Source organism: Camelina sativa, chromosome 5 (assembly GCF_030686135.1).
Source record: "Camelina sativa cultivar CO46 ecotype springtype chromosome 5, ASM3068613v1".
Lineage (NCBI taxonomy): Eukaryota > Viridiplantae > Streptophyta > Magnoliopsida > Brassicales > Brassicaceae > Camelina > Camelina sativa.
The window spans coordinates 9,979,674-10,004,790 of NC_141884.1; the positions used below are offsets into that span (position 1 = coordinate 9,979,674).

General features: G+C 39.1%; 1 protein-coding gene and 4 pseudogenes across 3 annotated transcripts; all 5 read right to left on the reverse strand.

Annotated features, from left to right (window-relative positions):
• Nucleotides 1–1,904: 1,904 nt before the first annotated feature.
• On the reverse strand, nucleotides 1,905–4,579 carry LOC147943500 (uncharacterized). Its single transcript, XM_087512262.1, has 5 exons — nucleotides 4,541–4,579; nucleotides 4,351–4,422; nucleotides 3,341–4,249; nucleotides 2,526–3,278; nucleotides 1,905–2,447 (listed from the first exon to the last, which is right to left on the reverse strand). The coding sequence occupies exons 1-5, from the start codon at nucleotides 4,577–4,579 to the stop codon at nucleotides 1,905–1,907; spliced, it is 2,316 nt and encodes a 771-aa protein (XP_087368388.1).
• Nucleotides 4,580–8,291: 3,712 nt separating this feature from the next.
• On the reverse strand, nucleotides 8,292–11,944 carry LOC104786397 (uncharacterized; annotated as a pseudogene). The gene is made up of 4 exons (XR_015556623.1): nucleotides 9,645–11,944; nucleotides 9,051–9,573; nucleotides 8,881–8,980; nucleotides 8,292–8,793 (listed from the first exon to the last, which is right to left on the reverse strand). The product of XR_015556623.1 is annotated as an uncharacterized LOC104786397 (transcript).
• A 3,129-nt stretch (nucleotides 11,945–15,073) lies between these two features.
• LOC104786398 (putative F-box protein At3g23960 pseudogene) lies at nucleotides 15,074–16,511 on the reverse strand (annotated as a pseudogene). The gene has a single exon (XR_015556624.1). The product of XR_015556624.1 is annotated as a putative F-box protein At3g23960 pseudogene (transcript).
• A 921-nt stretch (nucleotides 16,512–17,432) lies between these two features.
• Nucleotides 17,433–18,976, reverse strand: LOC104786399 (F-box protein DOR pseudogene; annotated as a pseudogene).
• A 2,740-nt stretch (nucleotides 18,977–21,716) lies between these two features.
• LOC104789087 (F-box protein DOR pseudogene) lies at nucleotides 21,717–22,931 on the reverse strand (annotated as a pseudogene).
• Nucleotides 22,932–25,117: the final 2,186 nt, after the last annotated feature.

A 25,117-nucleotide genomic window follows, 5' to 3' on the forward strand; every position in this document is an offset into this window, starting at 1 on the left:
CGCACTTCTTATCTGCGTTAATACAAAGGACGTCAACGACATCATGCGAGAAGTCCACGAAGGCGCTGGAGGTAACCACTCGGGGGGTGAGCATTGGCACTTCGAATTCGTCGCAATGGCCATTTCTGGCCGACCATGGTTGCCGATTGTACTGCATTCGCAAACAAGTGTAAAAAATGTCAGCGACATGCACCATTCATCCATTCTCCGACAGAACTCCTGAGGACCACATCCCCACCTTACCCTTTCATGCGATGGGCCATGGATATCGTCGGCCCCCTAACTCCGTCAAATCAAAAGAAATATCTCCTCATTATGACGGACTACTTTACAAAGTGGGTTGAAGCAGAGTCGTATGCCTCGCTCGAAGCTAATGAAGTCCAGAACTTTGTGTGGAAAAATATTATATGCAGGCATGGACTTCCATACGAAATCGTATGTGACAACGGCCCACAATTTATTTCTCTCCAGTTTGAAGGTTTCTGCCCTGGGTGGCGGATACGTCTTAGCAAGTCAACTCCACGATACCCGCAGGACAACGGATAAGCCGCAGCAACAAACAAGACAATCCTCGCCGGGATTAAGAAACGACTCGACGCGAAGAAAGGACTCTGGGCAGACGAACTCGACGGCGTTTTGTGGTCTCACCAAACTTCCCCGCGCACTTCCACCGGACGAACCCCGTTTTCACTCGCATACGGTATGGAGGCACTCGCACCTGCCGAAGTGGGAATCCCGACACTCCGACGATCTATGCTCATATACAATCCGGAGCTGAATGACAAAATGCTATGTGACAGACTCCTTTTCATCGAAGAAGAGCGCGACCAGGCACTATTGCGCATCCAGAACTACCAGCAAGCTGCCGCAAAGTTCTACAACAAAAAAGTCAAATCTCGTTACTTTGACGAGGGAGATCTCGTCCTCCGCAAAGTCTTCGAAAACACCACGGAGAAGAACGCAGGAAAGCTTGGCGCGCATTGGGAAGATCCCTACTTAGTCTCGAAGATAGTCAAGCCAGGAGTCTATCAGCTACTCGAAATGGACGGCACACCAGTCCCGCGATCCTGGAATTCCACCAACCTCAAGCGCTACTACCATTAGTCAATCAACTTGGAGCATGTTTATCAAAAAAAAAAAAAAAAAAAAAAACCAGCTCGTCACCGAGCATTCTTATGTAATACGAACTACGATTGGTTTGATCCCTCTCGAGGGTACGTAGGCAGCCTTTCACGAGGTCCAACTATTACTTTAATAAAAAATAAAATTTTCGCGCAAATCCTTCGTCTTTACACTGACGCCTTGGCCAGGTGTAAAGTTCTACGTTCCGCATGAATGTAATGGTGAAATAATCCATACTTTATTTCGGTAAAGAATAAAAGCCGAGTCCATACTCGCAAGCGCTCCGCATGAGTGCCGTGGTGAAATAATCCACGTCCTTACTTCGGCAAGGATTTATAAGCCGAGCCCAGACTCGCAAAGCTAGCAGGGCGCAGAGTGAATAAGCCGAAGACCCCGACTCGCACACTCTCGCGATTCCTGCAGCACCCACAGGGTAAGCCGGTCACGACTGAACGCACCTAACTAGTACGACAAGTCCGTCTTTTCTACTCTCGCAGTTACGGGGAATAACATATCCAGGATAAGCCAGGAGACGTCCTGCACCGCAAAATATGCCCCGCAACGATAAAAGATAAAACGAAAGCAACTTCATCATTACGAAGAAAACAAAAATTCGGCAATAATCAACACTTGTGCAAGAGAGCAAATAACCAAGTTTATAAAGCAAAAGCAAACGAGTTTGCAAACATCTGAAGGAGAAGTACAGAAGCACTCAGCAACCAAGTACGAAATAACAAGTGAAACTCAAAAGCAATAACGATAAGTAATAATACGAGGACATATCACTCGTTTGCGACATCATCAGCACCTCCACCAGCAGCTTCCGGGAATGGCTCGAGATCATCATCATGAAGCGGCGGCACCACAACCCCGTTCGATTTTGCCGTGAACTCCTTCTCGCCAGTAGCAAGACGCGCCATCCTCTCTTCGGGAATAGCAATACCTCTACTGATCAACTTCGTAAAACATTGTTTAGTTCCGGTCACTTTGCTAAGAGTGAGCAAATGGGGCTGTTTCTTGCGTGTTGCGATCACATGCTTCCTAAAACGATCAATACGCTCCTCATGTGCCTTGATCACGATAGCAGCCTTGGCACGCTCCTCCTCTACGCGCTCATCCCTCGCTTTCCTGAGTCGCTCCGTTTCGGAGGTGAACTTGCGCTGAGATTGCTTGAGTGAAGCCGTGAGCTCCTTGACCATCGCTGCGTTTTCTTTGCTTGACCGCTCAGCCCGAACACATGCATCCTGAGCAAGCGAGGTCTCCTTCCTAGCGGCGCGCACCTTATCATCACAGTCGCCAGCGAGATGGTTGATCCAGCTCATCGCCTAAAGCACCAAACGAAATAATTTGATTATGACTGAGTAAAATCCGTATCGGGGCGAACTGAGAGGTAGAATACAAACCTGAAACTGTCGACGAACGGCTTGCTCGTACGAGTCTTGACAAGCCAAATCACGAGAGGTAAGAAGCAGAGCAGAGTCACCGTCAATCCTGCTAGCGAGGTCCGCACAAGCTCGCGAGTTCCCAACGAGCGCCTGGTCCTTCACGTCGTAGCGATATGAGAAGGAGTGATCTTCACGACCATCTTCCGTCTGCGGGTCGAATTCCCCGCGCCCATCTTCTGCATGATGAGGACGCCTAGAACTACCTCCAGCATCACTCCGGGGACTCGAACGTAATGATCTCTTCCAGGAGCGATCGCCACCAGCTGCTGAAACACTCCTACGAGACACCAAGGAAGGCTTCTTCGCGGCACGAGCAGCATCAACCTCGGCAGAACGGGATATGCGGTCAGTCTCACCCGCGGGAGCAGGAACCTCGCCATCCTCGAGCTCCACAGCAACGACCTCCAAGCCGGTCTCAGCGTTCGGCGCAACAACCTCGGTAGCAACAGCTGGCACCTCCTCAGCATCGAACAGGTCAGCGTAGCATGGCATCGGACAGTCCCCCATTTGCAATCCAGTCCGCGAACCTACAGGATAAATGTACGTCTTAGTCATGAAAGCACGTGAATCTCGAAAATGAGGATAAACCGCAAAACTCACAAGTCTTGAGATGAGAAAGAACTCTCGGCCACCGTAAAACCTTACACCTAATAAAAGCAGCACCTCTGTCAACAGTTCCCAAGTCGCGCGCAGCTGAAGATGGCGGTTTTCCTGCAAAGATAAAACATAAGATCAGAAAACAGTTAGAAACACCTAAACGATAGGAGCCCAACCCAGTAACGGCTACCGGGGTTGAAGTTCCAAGCAGGAGGACAGGTCGTCCCGGGATCTTCAACCGAAGCATCGTTTATCTCCACAAAGAAAAACCGCCTATGCCAATCATGGATATGACTCCTCTGGCCACTTATGATCATGAGTCCGATCGCACAACAAGCAACGCATAGCCCCGATTTGTCACGTAGGAATCGAGTCAGCAACTCAAAGAGGTCTGTGCTCATCTTGACTTTCATATGGTTGCTAATTATCGCAAGCCCCACTGCATTACGGACGCTGGAAATCGACAACTGCGAGAGCGGAATCTCCCGACGCGCACAAAAGCTCTTCAGAAATTCTGGGACAGGGAACCACAGACCGCCATCGGTAAAATAATCTTCGTAAACGCAGAGATGACCTTCAGAGCAGTCCCACGGGCGCTCGTCTGCACTCGGTAGCACGAACTTCAGACTGTTTGGCGTTTGGAAGAGATCAAGGACGCGGGCTAGGGAATCCTCATCGCATAATGTACTCCCTGCGTCACGGGAAATGCGTTCCTCATTTCCCGTACGGTCTCTGCACCGCCTCGGAATTCTATCACCAACAGCTAGACCAGCGACCAGAGACCTAGGAGAATCCTCCACAACAGTTCGTTCCACGTACGGAAGAACCTTACCACGACGCCGACCAAGAGGAAGAGGAATCAGGCTGAGTGCCTGGTCACCCATCGGGAACATTTCTTCGAGCTCCCGAACCTCATCTACCGAAAGATCCGCCAAATCCGTCACAACACCGTTTCCTTCTGATGGCTCCCACCAAGGAAATTCCCTTCCCGTCTCGTCGAGGTCCCCATCTGACGCGCCATACTGGTCATTTTCGAGCTCTTCCGGAATGTCACCAAAGAAGTCATCTCCCGAAGCCATGGCGCCCTGGCAAAACCAACCAAGCAACCGGTCAGTATGGGAGTAAAGATATCTTGAAAGCACCGCAAAATCCGGATAGAACGATCACACCGGAATGAACTACGTACTGCACGCTGCGCTCCGTCACTGTCGCTTCCCCGCATTCCGATTGCGATGAGCTCGTCAGATTCAACGGAACCCTCACGCCAAAGTGTGAGCTCACCACGATCTCAATCTCAGCTCGTCATCCCGCAAGCACATCCTAGCGCCACAAACTACTTCACCGGCAAATCTCCAGCTCGCCAGCTTCATACGTACTTTAGCATTTCTCGCAACATCGAGCTCGCCGCTCACCATCTCGTGGAGGCATCACCACATCAACGTTCCGCAGGTACACTCGCGAGCTCCCCATCATAAATTTCGGTCTCGCCATGATGTCACGCGAGCACAACTTGTCGAATACGCACATTAGCATCACCGTATCTAATCCCGCGAGCTCCACCATCAACCTGAACTCGAGCTCGCCCTCTTCCACCTCGCAAAATCGAGCTCACCAGTGGCAGACCTCTTGATCTCGAACAGCATACGAACCATCACCAAGCCAAAGTTCCCGTATCAAGACCAGAGAGCACGCTACAGCGCCACGAACCGCTCACTGTTAAGGTCTCCAGCTCGCCAGCCCCGGATGGAACCCATCTCGCAGTTAACTTCGCCGTAACCCAAGCCTCTATCACGCCCACGAAACCAGCTCGCCCACGAACCCAGCTCGCCCACGAACCCAGCTCGCCCACGTACAAATATAGCAATCTCACCAGCAAGATTTTTGACCTCGCCAGCCAAAAGTCCAAACCTTGCCGCTCCAGTGCACGAGACACCGACCTCGCCAGCACAAACGGTTCGGGTTATCAATCCCGGCACGCCATTCCGCAAGCACGCCCCAGCATCACGAACTACACCGTCAAAATCTCCAGTTTGCCGTGATCACGTCAACTCGCGAAACACTCGAGGCCGCCAATCTCGATCCCGAATCTCTTATGTGAGCTCGCCAACTAGAGTTCGTCAGGATTTCACGCGCTAATAATCTTAAGTTTGCCCAGACATCAACACACCAAGCTCATCACATCGCGACACGGACTCGCCCTCCGCGCAAAACAACCTCACCATCCGGGCGAAGACAAGCATACCGACCCTGACCTCGCCATCGCATCCGCAAAACTCACGATCTCGAGCCCACCACGCCACTCCAAGGTACGTCGACAAGTGCGTCAACACGCCTCCGCATCAAGTCCTGCTCGCAACCGGATCTACACGCACTGTCACACCGGAGCACGCCAGGAACGAAAACGAGCAGAGGCGAGGAGCCGAGACGCCTCACGGTCTCGGCTCAGTCCGGCGGCCACGGCGTCACAACATCATGCTCGCACGAATCTTGAGGTCGCGCGAAGGCGACAAACAAAGACGCGGCGGCACGGTGGCGGATCTGGGCGGATGCATCACGGTGGCCCGACCAGGATGCCTCACGGTCCCGGCTGTATATGGCGAGATTCGACGGCGGGATGAGCAATTTCGAACGGCGAGACCACGAAGCCTCGTGATGGTGGCAGAAAACGCGGAGTCATCAGGCCGTTCGGGCAAAGAACCGGCATGAACGCGACACCTCCGGAGCAAAGTCTCCCGCAGCGGTTAGAACCTCCCACGGCGGCAAGGGTCGGCGGCGCGTAGCAATGGAGGAATCGGCGAGAACAATGACCGGCGGTAAAAGAAATTCGGCGGTAGGCGGGAGGATACCGGGCGGCGACAAAACATCATGGCCGGCGGCAAGGATCCAGTCTCGGCGAGACCATAGTCGAACAAACACCAAAAATTTAAAGCAAAAAATGAAGTAAGGAAGAGATAAGGGAGAAAGAGAAAAGAATTTACCTTGTGGAGAGAAGAAGATTAATGAGTAAAGACTAGGTCAAAGACATATATATATATATGGGGGGACCAGCACGTTGACCAAGAAAACCCTAGTTTCTAAGTTTTTTCCATTTCCCGCGCCTCGGGAAACGTGCAGAATACAGAAAGCTCCCGTTTAAAGCCCAACTGACCTCGAAAAACGTGCCCGACGCACTGTTCATCCCGGAATCTCCCGGATACCTCGAAAAACGTGCCCGATGCACTGTTCATCCCGGAATCTCCCGGATACCTCGAAAAACGTGCCCAACACACTATCCATCCCTGAACCCTCCGGAAGGCGAAAAAGCTCTTAAAAATCTTCTGTTCCTTCTGCAAAACAGACCTAGAAATGCAGAACTGTAACCGACGGGCTCAAGCAAGCCATCGCACATCGGACTAAGGGGGGACCATTGTTGGATATGGGCTTTGCCCCCAACGTTCCTGAAGCCCAAACATAAGATTCTGAAGAGATTTTGGGCCAAAAGTCTTGGATCAGGCCCAACAGGCCGTAGGGGCAAAATCGTCATTTTGCCTGAAGACAGAAGAAACCCTAGGTCAAGGTTCCACTATAAATACCTGACATCATTGTCAGAAAAGGGATCCGAAATTCTGGGCAATTTGAGAGAGAAAAGCAATTATTTTCATATTAACTGCATTTTGCTCTGTAATCGCCATTTTTCCTGTAAACCCTTCTGCAAATTCTACGTTAAATAAAAGGACCAGATCCGATTCATCCCACTTTACTCTTATTATTTATATTGTGGATTTCATACATCAACAAGAAGGCCGTGAGCGACGACGGTCAAAGGCTTGACCGGAGGAAGCCATCCCGATTCGAATTGGAGAATACGTTTGTTTTTGAGAATTGTTTTGTTGAGGAAAAGATTTGAGAGCGAGGGTTTTCGTTGAGAGCGAGGGTTTTTTTTCTAAGTGTTAATGTAAAGGAACGGAGGCAAAGATATAAGGGCGAGGGTTTTCTTTGTTTTAACCTAAACCGGGAAACCAAAATTAATTTTGGTGTAAAAGTTATACACCATTAACCCGGGACACCAAAATTATTTTGGTGTAAAATTTAGTCTTACTCCATTAACCCGGGAAACCAAATTTTTTTTGGTGTTTAATCTTTTTTGCACCGGGAAAACCAAATAATTTGGTTTTTTCGCTGGTCCAATTCAACTTTAATAATTTGGTAAAACTTACAAAGCATGATATTAAATTAAAACACGATAACGTATAGAAAAACATGTGTTTTTATATATGATATTAAGTGGGATTTACATATATTGTAAAGGATATAATTTGACTCTTTGGTAGAAAATTAGTTACCAAACATAATGAAACAAATTTACACGTGAAAGAATCCTAGTTTGATCATACTATCATCAAGAGATGATAAAGAGACCAACGAGAGTTTGATCATTTATCACTTTATTCTAATCATTATGTCTTGTAAGCCATTCTGTTTTTTTCTGACGTATTCATCCAAAAACCAAAACAGAGAGAAAGAGCAAGACCTGAATAATTTATTTGGAGCCATGTACGCTGCTGTATTGTTCCCTAGATTAAAGACCAAATTTGTTTCCAAACCATCTATTAGTTATAAGTATTCATTCAATATATATTACGTATGTTGATCCCAGTCCTCCCTAATGCTTTGTGCCTAGTAGAAGAAGATGATTATCTTTAACCATAATCTGATGGAAAACTGCAGGACAGAACAAAACAAGACAAAAAAAACTGCAGGATAGAACAAAACATGACACAACCAATATCACCATCTTAACGAAGAAAAACTGCAGGATAGAATAAAACAGAGAATTGAATTCCAAACAGAGAACAAATTCGAAAATACAACTGAATATTATTGTGTCCAAACAGAGAACCAAACAGAGAACTGAATTCCAAACACTAGAATTGAACTAAACTTAACTAGAACCATAATCGACATCATAATCAGTATCAGAATCAGAATCATCACACAAATCTTCTAATTCGTCTTCTGATACGTATTCATCATTAGGAGGAGACACCGGCAACGTATCATAGTCTGAAGCATCTTCAACGACATGTGTTTCAACTCGCATCATTGAACTTGGTGCCACCACATGATTATGTGTATCATCTTGTAATGCAATTAGAGCAATTTCAGATGTTTCACATCTCTCTCGAGGCATAACTTTCGTACAAGCCCACCAGTCAGTTGCGGAGTTATGATGCACACGTGGATAAGGAATAAAACACACCTGATCACAGTTACCAGCTAATACAAATGGATCATATTTATGGTATTGTCTGCGTGGTGAAACATCAATAATGCCTGCTGGATGTTTGCGCATTCCCTCACCTTCCGTTGTATCAAACCACCTGCATTTGAAAATCATAGCCTTCAATCCAACAGCACCATGGTATTCGATCATCATGATCTCCTCTATTAGCCCGTAATAATCCATGTCGGTCGTTCCGCGAACACAAACGCCGTAATGTTGAGTTTTCTTATTTTGTCCATGGTTATGTGTGTGGAAACAATATCCTCTTGAGAAATATATAGGCCATGATGAATAACTACGTCTTGGACCTTGTACGAAATCTAACATCCACAAGGGAAATTGATATGACTCGGTTGCATTGTTAATCTGCAAATTGAATATCATAGTTAGTATTTTCAGTGAACCTGCAAATTTTTTTATAGAATAACAACCTGAGTTTTTTATAGAACTCACGTAGTCTTTAACCCATTGCGCAAAGTGTTGGTCTTTCGCTATCTGCAGTTCGTTACTAGTCATTTGTGGGTTACGCTCTGCCATATACTCTTCAAACACTCTGTTTTTGTAAGAAAAAAAGTTTTAGTTCTGAAATTAAATATGTTATCCATAGAAACTGAAATCAATACCTTTCATATGGCTCAAATTTGTCACAATTAAGCAACATAAATGTTTGGAGCACGGTGTAGTCATCATCTGTTAACCATTTATTTGTTGCTTTCCCACCAGCTCGACCTTCATGATAAAAAAAGCTCGGCACATCTGGATCATCATATGTAAATCGAATATCTCCAGGACCTATTGGTTCATCTTTAACTTCTGGATTTCCAAAGAAATTTGCTGATGCATTTGAAATCTCTTCGTTCAGACATTGTGCTACTATTGAACCTGCAATGTGTGCCTTGTTCTTGACTTTCTTTTTCAGATGATACATGTATCTCTCAAATGGATACATCCACCTATATTGAACTGGACCACCTAAAGCAGCTTCATCTGGAAGGTGTATGGGAAGGTGTTCCATAACATCAAAGAACGATGGAGGAAATATTTTCTCTAAGTTACAAAGCTTCACCGCGATATTAGCTTTCAAAAGATTAACATCTTCATTTCGTAAAATCTTTGCTGATATATCTCGAAAGAAGAGTGCAATATCTACACATATATATTAACAAACATTAGTCTTTTATCAAGTTAAAGTACATAAATAACATCGAATATATTACCTGAAATTGCCGTGTGAACATTTTTGGGAAGAAGTTCCAAAAACGCAAATGGGAGAAGTCGTTGCATGATAACGTGACAATCATGACTTTTCAGACCCGATAACTTCCAACGATTTATGTCAACACAACGACCAAACTTCGATGCATACCCATCTGGAAATCTTATATCATTTTTTAACCATAGAAGGAATTCTCGTTTACCTTCATTTGATAGCCTAAAGTTTGGCACAGGCATCGTTCCGTCTTGTTGTATATGAAGGCTCGATCTTCTACACAATGCTAAGAGATCCAACCTTGATTTTATGTTGTCTTTGGTCTTTCCTGGAACATTTAATACTGTGTTGATGAGATTATCAAAGAAATTTTTCTCAACATGCATGAAATCAAGGTTGTGTCGAAGAAGAAGATTTCCCAGTACGGCAACTCCCAAAATATACTCTTTTTGACCCAATTATGATGAACCCCATATCCATTTACAGTTCGAGCAGGCTTCTCATGTCCATTTCCTCCACAATCAACTGTTTTTGATAACCCAACAATGTTATTTATTCTTTCGTATAGAATTTCTTCTCCATTCAACCATGGTGGAGGATCTTCTGTAACTGCTTTGCCTCGTCTAAATGCTTGCACATTTCGTCTATAAGGATGATCTTGAGGCAAAAACTTTCTGTGGCAATCGAACCAACTATGCTTCCTTCCATTTTGTAACCAAAACGATTGTGTCTCGTCTAAACAGTATGGACATGCTAAACGCCCATGCGTCATCCAACCAGAGACCATGCCATATGCTGGAAAATCATTGATTTTCCACATCAATGCAACTCTCATCGTAAATTTTTGTTTCTTTGATATATCGTACGTTTCCACACCGTCACTCCACAAACTCTTTAATTCTTCAATCAATGGCTGAAGATAGATGTGTAGACTTTTCTTTGGATGTTTTGGCCCAGGAACTAGTATCGACAAGAAGAAATATTCCCTTTTCATACACATGCCAGGGGGTAAATTATAAGGAGTTATAATCACAGGCCAAACTGAATGTGCCTCACCATTCATACCAATTGGGTTAAATCCATCTGTTGACAAGCCAAGATATACATTGCGACTTTCAGCTGCGAAATGAGGATATACCTCATTAAAATGCTTCCATGCTGCTCCATCTGATGGGTGATGCATTTCTCCTTCAGGAGACAAATGCTCAGCATGCCAGCGCATTTGAGATGCAGTTGTCTCTAATTGGTATAGCCGCATTAACCGCTCTGTTATTGGCATATAAAACATCCTCTGTTTTGGTCGACTTTTTCCTTTTCCATTGTTTGGATGGTATCTATCTTTACCACAAAACCGACAGCATAGAAGTGATCGATCCTCCTTCCAGAAGAGCATGCAGTTATCCTCACAAACATCAATTTTTTTAACAGGCAGCCCAAGTGCTCTTGTCAACTTTTTTGCCTCGTAATATGATGCAGGAGCTGCATTTGGTTTGGGCAAAACATCTTTGATAGTCTGTGATATCTCATCAACACATGCCTCTACCATATTGTAATCGCTTTTTGCCTTCATCATACGTGAAGCAAGATATAGTTGAGAAATTCCTTCAGCACACCCATCGTAAAGAGGTTGATTGGCTGCTTCAAAAGCTTGGAAAATGCTATCATGGTATGGTTCTTCGTTGGTTGTTTCCATCAGATTCTCTTGTACATGGGCTGATGACACGTCTTGCCCCTCATTAATATTTGCATATGGATAATTCTCATCATTACCAGTCGTGAAATTTGTGTGTTGTTCATCCCACATTGCTTCTTCACCGGAAAAATGATTTGCTCTCGAGGATTCACCAGCATCATAGTAACATTCTCCATGGCTTGACCAAACATAGTAGTTTCCCTTAAATCCAACTCGAAAAAGATGGCTAGATACAGTTTTTGCATCTCTCTGCTTTCGATTTTTACACCGTGCACAAGGACACAATATAGTGCCTGACTCTTTGTAAGATGCTTGACTACAAGCAAACGCAAGAAAAACATCAATTCCCTCTAAAAACTCTTCTGATACACGATTTCTTGTTGGATCAATATGTCGATCCATCCATTCTCTACTTTGAAAATAACGAGACATTTGATAGAGTGAGGAAGAAAGAGAAAATGAGACATAAAAAGAAAAAAGAAATAAGAGAAGAGAAGATGAACTGAAACAATTGTCTGAAACCAAAAAAAAAACAATTTTGTCTCTGAAGAAATCGACTTTTTATTTTAAAGGGACACTAATGTATCCATGAAAGAGCAACGATTTCTTCAGTGGCTAACTCATAGACATGAATATAGTCACACTCTTCTGCCCGTGGAAAAAAATCGAATATATTCTCTGCTCCACTACGGAAATCAGACTTCGACTACGACGGAGGCTCTGTTTTTCAATTATTTGATTTGACTACTCCCCTAGCCACGAAAATTGTGTGGATATACTGTGGCTAAGTTCAGGCCCGTCTTTAAAAAATTTTGGCCCGTAGACAATACAAATTTGTAGGCCTTTCTAACACTAAATTTTTTGTTTTTGTGTTTTTTATGGCCTTTTCGTTTAAAAGTTTTAACAAAAAAAACATTTTGGACCTTAGGCTTTTGTCCCACTTGCCACCCTTAGAAACGGGCCTGCTTATATTGTCACCAATTTATCACATTTTTACTTTGTGACTTTGTTCTCACGAATTTAACGTGAATTTGCGTGGCTATATTAGTGACAGTCACTGCCGTGACTATGTCGTGACTCTTTTAGCCACGATTATACCACGTCATAGTCACGTTTTTAATCTTTTTTCATTTTCGTGACTTTATGTGACTGTTTCGTCACTATTTTGAAAAATGCCACGGAGTGACCGTGACGGTGAAGTGGCTATACGATACATTTTTACTAGTGTTGTATAAAAATTACAAATCCTATGTTATTCTATTGGGGATTTTAAAAAGTCTCCTGAAATCCACTGTTATTGAACTGATGATTTAAAAATCTACTTTAAAATCCATTGTTATTCAAAACAGTTTGTGGATTTCGATTTTAATAAGTTTTAGGAATTCTGGAGGATTTGAGAGGATTTGTATAGTTAAAAATACAGAAATCCAAATCTCATAGTTTTAGGTGAGATTTGAAAGAATTTTACCATAAATCATATCAACTTTCCTAAAATCTATCAAAATTCCAAATTTCCTAAATCCCATATGTTGTACCCACGATCTGTCATCTCGGGCGATAGGCAAGAGGACCTGGGCCGGGCCTATCTGATGGGCCAAGAGCGGATTACTGATCGGCCCATCAGGCCCAGAGAAAGGAAGAGAGCGCGGAGATACTTCGTGCTGGTCAGCTCGCAGCTCGAGCCCGGTCAAAGATTCCTGCATTCAAGAGGATTAATTGGTCCGCGCAAATCGTGTCCTATTAATTGTGCATTAATTGGGTCATAAATTAGTGGGTATAAGTATGTAAGGGGGGTGTCACTTGTAAGGGATCGAATATTTTTTCCAACAACAGCAATACAAATTCAAACTCTCAAACTCTCTCTCAATTCAGCTCGGAACTTTTTTACGGCGATAAGCTCCTCCACATTTAAATCACTTCGGAAGGAGAAGCTCATTCTCAGTTCTCACACCATAGAATCCTCCACCATTGTTTCAATACACCCCCTTTAGTGTCTGGCCAGCAGGGGTGAGAATTTTGGTTAACCTTCGGGTTTGGTTTGGGTTCGGTTTATTCGGTTTTTCATAAAACTCAACCAAAGTTAGTTTTGTTTGGTTTGTGTTCGGTTTGGTTTGGTTCGGATCAGTTTTAATTCGGTTCAAGAAAAATCAATTAATGTAAGAAACAAATTCATTGTCCTTTTTTTTTTGTCAACCATTGGGCCACAACTGGCCGGCCCATTAGCCAAATTCCTACATTCGTAGGAAGCAGACTCGATCCCTCGTGTGATGGTGCCTTCTACAAATGGACTTACCTCCTGCCACTACACTAAGGTCACTTCACCAAATTCATTGTCTTTTGATATCCTAAAATAATCAGCAACTTATAAATTGAATAATTCAAATAAACCACGAAAAAAAAAACCTAAAAAAACCAACCATATTATAATCAAATGCCTATTAAGTAGAAGTTCACAACCTCCTTTTGGCAATATGCAATCGTGTGTAGTACTTGTGAGCTTAGAGCATGGGCATTGGTGTAGGATACATTTTGGTCCCTCAAATATAATAAGATTATTTTCAGAGTTTCTTAAGTTTGATATGAGCATTGGTGTCTCTCACAGTTGATCCCCTGAATAAAATAATAATATTTTGGTCTCCTGAATAAAATAATAATATTTTAAATTTAAATTGTAGTGAGTCGGAGAGAAAACACAAATGAACTGGACGAACCGATTTTTGGGTTCGCCCTACCCAAACAACACCAACCACGCAGACGCTGCCACGTGTAAAGAAGGACGCAGCAAATTACGTCCCGTTTGGAGGAACGTTTCTTCGAGAATTGGTTTATTTCGATCTAAATTTAAAATTTTAATACCGAAGGACAAACCAAACTAACGCTAATGCACTTGCTCTTACATATTTCCAAATCTAATAATATTGATTAACATAAACACATTGGGTTATCGATAACCGTTCAGGTTGAGGAAAAACCTAACCAAATGGTTTGAGTGTATATTTGGGTTTTGGTTTGGGTCGGTTTGAGTTTGGTTGGTTTGGTTTGGTTTGGTTCGGTTAAAATGCCCACCCGGCTTGTGATACCTTTGATGTCAAAGAACAAAAGAAAGGATCAATAAAAACATTTAATTCACAGTCTATATGCCCAAACTTTACTTTCTGTATAAATTCATACGAAGATGTGATGTAAAGCACTCTGTTTTTATTTTTCCTCTGTCGCTCTGTATTTGTGACCGTAATTTTAGTTTTCTACTGATGATATGAGTGTCTGTCTTGCCAAACATTTTCTTCTTAACCAAGCACTTCGCCTTCTCGGTATATTTTTCACCCATAATCTTTTTAGGCTTAGGAGTGTACTGAACATATTCTGTAGACTCTAGTGTTCAAACATATATATCCAGAAAAGAATCTCAAAAAAATAACAGAATATAGTCATCCAATAAGCCAAAAGGAGATAAACTACAAGTTATGGACTGAATTAAGATCCCATGATCCTCATGATGACAACTGAAGAGCCTTAGTTCTAGCTAACGTTACAAAATCTCTCTTTAAGTTACAAAATCCTAAAAAGACACTTCCATAAGTTTCACATCTTCTATGTGGTCTACAAAGGTGGAAAAAAACTGTTATGTTAAAACGCTTCCATTTCCCACTTCAGTTCTTCACGTGCCAGCACATTAGTCATGCTTCTTCACGCTTTTCTTTCTCATATTACATGCCTTAGAGAACCTATCAGATGCATATCCCTTTTATCACAGGAAACAAAACATACTAATGTCCAATAAGCAAACAAAATGATAACTAGTACACATGGTCATTAATCCTTGTCAGATAAGAACTTAAAGAGCCAAACAAGTTAATGTTACACAATCTCAAGTTACAGATTCCTAAAATGCTCGAATAAGCTCCACATTCTCTACATGATTTGCAAAGGCGTCAACACTATAACGTTTAAACGCTTCCATTCCTCGGACTCCAACTCTAACGACAGTGTTCTTCTCGACATTGTAGTAGAAAACATAGAAAGGATCAGACAGTGTCATCGGCAAAAACACAAATTCAGTTGTACCAACCACTCCAGATAAGTGTAAGATGGTCTTCTCAACTGCATTCTGCCAAACAGGAGAAAATACATAAACATGATGCGACCATTCCTTTTTCTCCAAGTCTTGAAGAACCCATAACTCGAATCTTGTATTTCCTCCATGACAAAAGTCAGACACAAGCAAACCTAGCTTGCCATTGTAATTAATCAGATCTGTTGGAGCTTCCATCGGTCCACTGAGGTTCAGAAAGCTGAACTTCTCAGAAATAAAATCAAAACAAACTATTACAGAGTCTCTAGAAAACATGTTGACACGAGCTGTATAGTAGTAAACACCATTGATGCATATCTTTCGAGTTCCGGGTAAATGCGGTCTGCAACATTCGACCATTCTCCATGATGGTTTTCCAATTCCTACCGTCAGAACTTGATACTCAAATTTCTCAAAATCTGATCCTTCATCAGACAAGGTAACGGACAATACCTTTAACTGTTTGTTAACTGAATCACACCCCATACAAATAATCATCCCAAACCTCCTGCTCCTCGTGTTCACTGCTGGTAAAGGTAACACTTGTCCGGTGCTGGGGTTAAATAGCAACGACACAAACAAATGCTTTTTCATTCCCATGACACCTCTAAGAAGGACGAAGCCGTTACTTGGACCAACGATTCCATTGCGACAAGGGAAATGGCTAAGACGATTGGAGGCTACAGCAATGGACGAGTTATCAACAGGATTTTGAGGCAGATGTGAGGTGAAGAAGACGAACCCATTCATGTTGCGCAAGACGAACAAGAGCTTCGGGCTGGAAGAAGATCTGCTCAAGTGCAACTCCGTGAAATCTGGGCGGCGGAGTACGGCGTTCCAGAGCTTCGACACGCAACGACATCTAGCTATGGATTTCGCCGGCAGCCACGAGAATATCTCGATAACGAGGTCAATTGAGATCGGCAATGAATTTCCTCTTCCATTTACTAAGGTTATCGATCGCGTGTTGCGTCGAGAAATGGTTAGACGATCGTCTGAGACGTTTAGCCGCCGCGATTTCATTGGTGTGGTGGAGACACTGCTGATCGTCCTAGACTCGTTTTTGTTTTTTGGGACAGAGTATTAAAAAAAAAAACAAAGTTAACAAAAACAACAACGTGTATGTAATATTGGTTAAGAGAAAAGCCCATGTAGCCCAAACTTTAGGGCCCGTTTATCCAACTTGCACATTTATAAAAGGATCAAGATTTTGGTTCAAGGAGGTAATTTGATCAACAAAAACATTAATTCACATTTCTAGATGCTAATCTTTGTGCATGATTCATGTGTAAATATGTGATGTAAACACTTTTTTTTTTCCTCGTTATTTTGTGAGCTGATGTGTATGATTACTTGGCCTTTCCAGTATACTGTTTGTATGCACACAGAGTTTTATACAATTTGTAAAAAAGCCACTTAAATTTAGAGGCTACAGTCAGAAATCAAGTTAGACGATCACCCAATTCATGTTTAAAAACCTAAAGTTTAGGCTTTAATTAGGACAACTCAAATTGCTCCCGAGTGTACTGAACAAATTCTATAAGTATAGAAAACATATCCATAGAAACTGAGAGAAAATTACAAAATAGTTATCCAAATAAGCAAGCCAAAAGGAGATACACTACACAAAACCAGTAGAAAGATACACTACACAAAACCAGCCAAAACCATTCTATTTGTTAAGACTCTGTTCTCTGGTATCATAAAACGCAGGTTCTACTTGATTCAATCGAAATGGTACAAAACTAGCTCTGCAACAAGGGTTTCACAACCATCCTTTTGCCAAGGTCAAGCAGAAACCTTTAACTTAAAAAGCAATATTCTTGTTCTTAACTCTTCTACCTTGATCTAGCATCAGAATATCAAATTTAAGAAATCTCTGTTTTAGATTAGTATTTATTAAAGATTCTGCAAATAACAAGACTATCTATCAATATCATCCATCCCCTTGCTGAATGTGCCACACGAGATAGCTTTTTTAATCGCATATCAAGGAGATAAAGATGCTAGAATATAAGAAACACAGAAAAGAAAAGTAACTACTCTGCTCTTATTCATGTTAGCAAAACATATATCTTACATGAATAAAACAAAAAAAGGGACATGCGAGAGATGGTCTTAACCTATGGACGACTAACATATAAGTATCTTATTACATAAATAAAAAAAAAGGACATGGGAGAGATGGTCATAAGAGCACATGATCTCCATTACAGTTGCATAAGCTTTACGTCCTCCACATGGTTCAGAAAGGTGTGGACTCTAAGATGGTTAAACACATCCATTCCTTGGAATTCAACTCTTATGACTGTGTTCCTCTCGGGATTGTAGTAGAAAACGTCCGATGAATAGTGCCGCGACAACACAATATCATTTGTACTGGTCCTTCCAACAATGTATAACTCAGCCTCTGCAACAACATTCTTCCACATAGATGGCAATGCATATACAAACTTCGACCATTCATGTTTCTCAGCATCCACTAGAACCCACAACTCAAGACTTCTAGTATGGCAAGTAACTATTCCAGCTATGTGAAGCCCATCTGACTGAAGTTGACCTAATCTACCCTCATAGTTTACCAGAACTGAAGCACCATACAGCGCCATGCCCCTAGCTTTCTTAACAAATCTAAACGTTTCAGACCTAACATCAAAGCAAACTATTGTATAATGCCCTGAACCGAAATCGACCATAGCTTGATAATACAAACAACCATCAATGCATATCCCATCGTCTACAGGATGATGGGGTAAACAACAATCAACCATTCTCCAGAGAAGTGTCTGAGCCCCTAATGTCAGAACCTGATACTCCTCACAATTCTTCCCGCTGGTTCCATAACATGGCCAAGTCATAGACAATAGTTTGAATAGTTTAGCAATGGGATCATAAACCACAAAGGTTCTCACTTTAACTCTCCTCGTCTTCACTTTGGGTAAAGGTAAGGCTTGACTAGTGCTGGGGTTGCATATCATTGGTATAATTTCCTTCCTTTTATTAAAGACCCGCGGATGTGTAAGACAGACCAAACCGCCGACATGACCACAGATTTGAGAGTTGAAAAAACGTTGAAAGGGAGTCTTCATCTGATAACTCGCGGACACAAGAGACGAGTACTCATTTTGATTTTGGAATTGCGGTGCCGTGAAGAAGAACAGCTCGTTTTTTTTTTCGCAGGCGAATAAGAGTTGCGGGCGAGTTGAAGATCTGGTCAAGTACAACTCTGTGAAATCTGGACGGAGGAGTATGGAGTACCAGAGCTTCGATACGCAGCGACATCTCGCTATACATTTCGTCGGCAATTTCAAGAGGATTTCGAAAATGAGATCAACTGGGATCGGCTCTGATTGTTCTCTTCTTCCGTTCATTGAGGTTGGAGGTACTGCGCCGGGAAATGGTTAGAGCATCTTCAGAGTCGTGTTGCCGTCGTGTTTTCATGGCGGAGACACTTCCTTCAACCCTAGTTTCCGTCGTAGACGACGAACCACACTGATTCCTTCAACCCTAGTTTCCGTCGTAGACGACGAACCACACTTATTGCCTTTTTTTTTTTTTTTGGTTTCCCCAGATGATTGAGACAACAATTGGATATAACAAAATTAAAATCAAGAACCGTACCGGTATCCGTAACCGTACCAGTTTATGTTTTGGTTTTCTTCATATTCTAACAATACAGATCGGTACTTAATCTTAGGATAATGAATGAAAATATTTTCAATTACCCGGTTTGAGTAATTTTTAATTTTGAAATATAATCCACAAAAATGGTTTTGAATTTTCATTTTTTTATACATGATACGGATTTTTCATATAAACATTTGATTCATTTAAGCTTCTTTAGTAAATGAATCATCACAAAATAGAACTTCATTCTATGACGACCTCGATAATCTCTCGAGAAGTTTTCAATTCTTGATAAAAAAAAAACAGTATTTTAAAAGAATTATGATAATTGATACAATCAATATGGAACCAAAATAGCTTCACAACCTCCTTTCGGCAAGGTTATGATAATTTCTTGAATCTAAAAACTCTTCCACCTTTCATCTAGCATCAGAATTTCAAATTTTAGAATCCTCTCTTTTGGATTAGTACTATATATCATCCCCTTGCTGAAGCTGCCACAAGAGATGGATTTTAAATGTATACATCAAGGGACATGCGCGCGAGAGATGGAGATCTATGGATGACTAAACATATAACTCATCAATACAAAGGTCACAAAGTGGCTTTATTCATGAAGAAACGAGTATACAAGGCTAAAACTTACTTTAGAACAACCATTCTTCAATGTATATATATCAGTGTTAAAGAAAGCGGTCTAGGCGGCCGCCTAGACGCCATCTAGACGCTCATCAGACGCCTAGATGACCGTCTAAACCACTTAAAATTACATAAATTTTATTTAAATATATATATATTTTCTTAACTACATATATTTAAATTATTAAGTTATATATATGTATATATATACGTAATTATAAATATTTATATGTTGTTAATATAAATTAAATAAATGTATTTTTTTACTTTTGTTTATAATTTATAATTTTTTTTTAATCTTTGTAACATATATCCCTTATATATTAAAAGAGAAGCATTCTCACACAAAATGCTGATGTATCGCACTCACATAGCTCCAGATACTATTTCTTTATTTGTCTTTAATTTTTAATAATATTTACATCAGTTTTCCAAAAATATAATTAACATCCAAAATTAAATTCTTATATTCTCTTTTTAACTTAATTATATCATTTAATTACATTTTCATCCCTTATATATTAAAAGAGAAACATTCTCACACAAAATGCTGATGTGTCGCACTCACAGAGCTCCAGACACTATTTCCTTTATTTGTCCTTAGTTTTTATAATATTTACATCAGTTTTCCAAAAATATAATTAACATCCAAAATTAAATTCTTATATTCTCTTTTTAACTTAATTATATCATTTAATTACATTTTCATAAAACCTATAAAATAAATTTTAAGATTTTTAAGAACTCTTTGTTCATATGATATGATAATATAATATTGATATTATAATAATTCTCATGGGTTAAATTTTAAGTATTATACAAAAATATATATATATATACTACACAATCAAATTTTGGATTCTAATTACCGATAAATATTATACATTTTGTAAATAACAATTACAGTAAAAACATCCCTTATATATTAAAAGAGAAGCATTCTCACACAAAATGCTGATGTGTTGCACTCACAGAGCTTCAGACACTATTTTCTTTGTTTGTCCTTAATTTTTAATATTTACATCAGTTTTCCAAAAATATAATTAACATCCAAAACTAAATTCTTATATTCTCTTTTTAACTTTATTATATCATCCCTTATATATTAAAAGATAAGCATTCTCACACAAAATGCTGATGTGTTGCACTCAGAGAGTTTCAGATACTATTTCCTTTGTTTGTCCTTAATTTTTAATATTTACATCAGTTTTCCAAAAATATAATTAACATCCAAAACTAAATTCTTATATTCTCTTTTTAACTTTATTATATCATTTAATTACATTTTCATAAAATCTATAAAATAAATTTTAAGAATTTTAAGAACTCTTTGTTCATATGATATGATAATATAATATTGATATTATAATAATTCTCATTGGTTAAATTTTAATTATTATACAATATATATATATATATATATATACTACACAATCAAATTTTAGATTCTAATTACTGATAAATATTATACATTTTGTAAATAAAAATTACAGTAAAAACATCCCTTATATATTAAAAGAGAAACATTCTCACACAAAATGATGATGTGTTGCACTCACAGAGCTCGAGACACTATTTATCTTATTTGTCCTTAATTTTTAATAATATTTACATTAGTTTTCCAAAAGTATAATTAACATCCAAAATTAAATTTTTAAGTTCCCTTTTTAACTTAATTATATCATTTAATTACATTTTCATAAAATCTTTAAAATAAATTTTAAGAATTTTAAGAACTCTTTGTTCATATGATATGATAATATAATATTAATATTATAATAATACTCATGGGTTAAATTTTAATTATTATACAAATATATATATGAGACTCAAATATAATTAACATCTAAAACTAAATTTTTATATTCTCTTTTTAACTTTATTATATCATTTAATTACATTTTCATAAAATCTATAAAATAAATTTTAAGGTGTTATAGGCGCTAGGCGCTAGATCACCGCCGCGAAGAGGAATAAATATAGTATCCAAAAAAGATGAATACTAGGAGCTCATGAGCCGTTACAATTGCAAAAGCTTCACACATCCATTACACGTTTAGATAGGTTTGAACTCTATGATAGTAAGAGAAATACACATCCATTCCTTGGATTTCAACTTTTATGATTGTGTGCCTCTCGAGATTGTAGTAGAAAATCCAGAAAATGTCAAATGGATTGCGTTCGGACAACACAATATCATTTGTACTAGTCAATCCAACAAAACATAACTCAGCCTTTGGAACTATATTCTTCCACAACGGGGGCAAGTCATATACGTTATTCGACCATTCATTTTTCTCAGCGTCTACCAGAACCCACAACTCAAGACTTCTAGTTTGGCTATTAACTCTTTTATTACCCCTATCTGACTGAAGTGCACCTAATCTACCCTCATAGTTAACCAGAGTTGATTCACTAGACATCGCTATATCTTTCTTCACAAATCTAAACGTTTCAGACCTAACATCAAAGCAAACTATCGTAGAAACCCCTGAACGGTGATCATCGACCAAAGCTTGATAATACAAACAGCCATCAATGCATATCCCACGATATATAGGACGATGGGGTATACAACAATCAATCTTTCTCCATGAAAGTGTTTGAGTCCCTAATGTCAGAATTTGACACTCCTTACAGTTCCCTTCGTTTCCATGACATGGCAAGATCATGGACAATAATACCTTAAATAGTTTACCAATGGGATCATAAACAAAAAAGCTTTTCACCTGAACCCTTGTCGTCTTCAATGCGGGTAAAGGTAAGGCTTGTCGTCCAGTGCTAGGTTTGCATATCATTGGTACTATTTCATTCCCTCCCTCTAAGTTCCGCTTATATATAAGACAGACCAAACCGCCGACAGGAACACAAATTCGAGGGGAACAACAATCAAAGGGGGGCTTCGTGTGATAAGGCCGGGATACAAGAGAAGAGTTCTGATCTGGATTTTGGACCTGCGGTGCCGTGAAGAAGAACAACTCGCGGTTATTTGGGCTGGAGAACAAGACTTGCGGGGGAGTTGTAGATCTAGTCAAGAACAACTCCGTGAAATCTGGACGGACAAGTATGGAAGACCAGAGCTTCGATACACAGCGACATCTCGCTATAGATTTCGTCGGCAATTTCAAGAGTATTTCGAAGATGAGATCAACTGGGATCGCATCTGAGTTTTCTCCACCATTGACTGACTTTGAAGCTCGTGAGTTGAGTGCAACGATGGTTTGAGGATCATCCTCCGAGACGTGTTGCTGCTGTGATTTCATTGCGAGGAGACTGCGTTAAACCCTAACCCTAAACTAGATTTCGCTGAGTTACCAACTGTGTTACGAGAATAAGTAAAAAAGTAATGTTCCTAAAGTTTATCTCCACTGGAAATAAAATAAAATCGCTCAGGATATTAATTAAAAATATTTCTAAAAATTGTATTATGAGTTTAATGTAATTCAGCAAAATTATTCTAATTTTGTAAAATAGGTTGATGCTTTCTCCACTTGTGATTTACCTCTTCTACTGTTGTTCTACAAAGGCTAGTCAAACATCCTTTTGTGGCGAGGTTTATAGAAACATGATGACCAATTCTTGGATCTAAACCTTTATTTAGCATCCGGACATCACATTTTGACGAGACTTCTCTGTTTTGGAATCTTATATAATATGAGAAAGTTTTTCTTAACATCACATCACACTTGGCTAACTATTTTTCTGACACCTGTACTTTTTTCCTTTGGACCTAATTAACTACAGGCCCATAAAACCAAAAAAAAAAACATCAACATTTTTTTCCTCTATTTTTTAATAAGAAACATATGCAGCCTTCAAGAATCTAGAGTCACCTTATATCAGTGTATGGTTGGTTTCATCTTAGAACTAAACCAATATTAAATTAAATTTATAGGTTTGAATTTTTGGGTTTAATTTCTGTGTTTGAATCTTATATAATTTTCATAGGCACAAGCAGAATCAAATTTAAATAAGATGGTGGGATGGTATTATTTAAGTAAATTAGTTTAACTTTTTAAAAAATTGTTTATATAAAATTAAAATTTTGAGCTTATTTTCTGGAAACTACGTAAGATTGTGAGATGTTTTAATCTAATTCTATAATTATTTTCTTAGATTCACACTTATTATTTCAAACATCATGGTATTTTTGAATTACATAAAATTTCTAAGTTTTCATATTAGGAATTTCAGAATAAATTATGAACATAATCAGTTATGTTTTAATTTGAAATAATACCATCATTTTATGCATTGCCTTATATCTACCCACTATTTTTCCTCAATTTTCATTTTTGTTTAGATTACTTCTCATTTTTAACTTATTATTTTGAAACACTTGCAAATTTATGATATCTAATATTTGATCTCAATCCCTTCTTTCTTTTAAAGGTTCAAACATTCTATAAAGTTTGGTTTTCTAAAAATAACCTATTACTATACAAACACATCCTCTTTCAAATTAATATGAAAACTAAAACATTTATTCTCTATTCTACCCTCGATTCAGTTTCCAACAAACAACAAAACACTGGTAACAATAATATCGTTGTTCGGCTAATCCGTTTTTGTGAAGTTCCTAACTTTAGAAGAAATATTATCTTACTAAGTCTTGAATAATTTTTCCAAAAATTTAAATTATTTTTATTATTGTTCATCTTTTGATGATTTATGCAATCATTTTAAAATATTTATAAAAGAAAATAAATAATTGCATGTGTATTTGATTTTAAAAGAATTTTAATATATAATGATGATTCTTAGAGTAAGAGTTGAAAGAAACCTTACTATATTATATAATTTAATACTAAAGTAAAGTTTTCTTTTGGCAAGCTCCAAAAGATTATCATTTGATGATCTCTTCTTTCACAAGTGTTATTTTGTTTCTTTAAATATTTAGTGTAATTCAATTGAATTTACATAATAATTTTTTTCTCTTAACAAATAATTTGATGATTAAATAATTTAAGGATATAAGATTATAATATATACTAGATTTTAACCTACGGTACACCACGTGCATATAATTATTATTATTATTTATATTTTATATTGTATTTGTGTATTAAATATTGGATGTTTTCCAAATAGAGGAATAACTACATTTTCTGATTGTTTGTGCAGCTAAATGTTTATATTATTTTTTTAACCCGAAATATACTTTATGAACATCTGTTTGTTATATTTAATTTTTTTTGTTTAGTGTTTAAGATTCTATTTTGATTTTAATTAATATAACAGAAAATAGTGGATCTATATACATAGTAAGTCATTTATATACTATGATTAAGTCATATTTTACCTAATGATTTAATTATTTTAAACAATCTTAGTTAATCAACTTAATTTTTATATGTCAAATATTCTGATATTAATAGTGTTGACAAATAATAAAATAAGGATTTAACCCGTATTAGCACAAATTTAATGATATTTTATTAATTTCAAC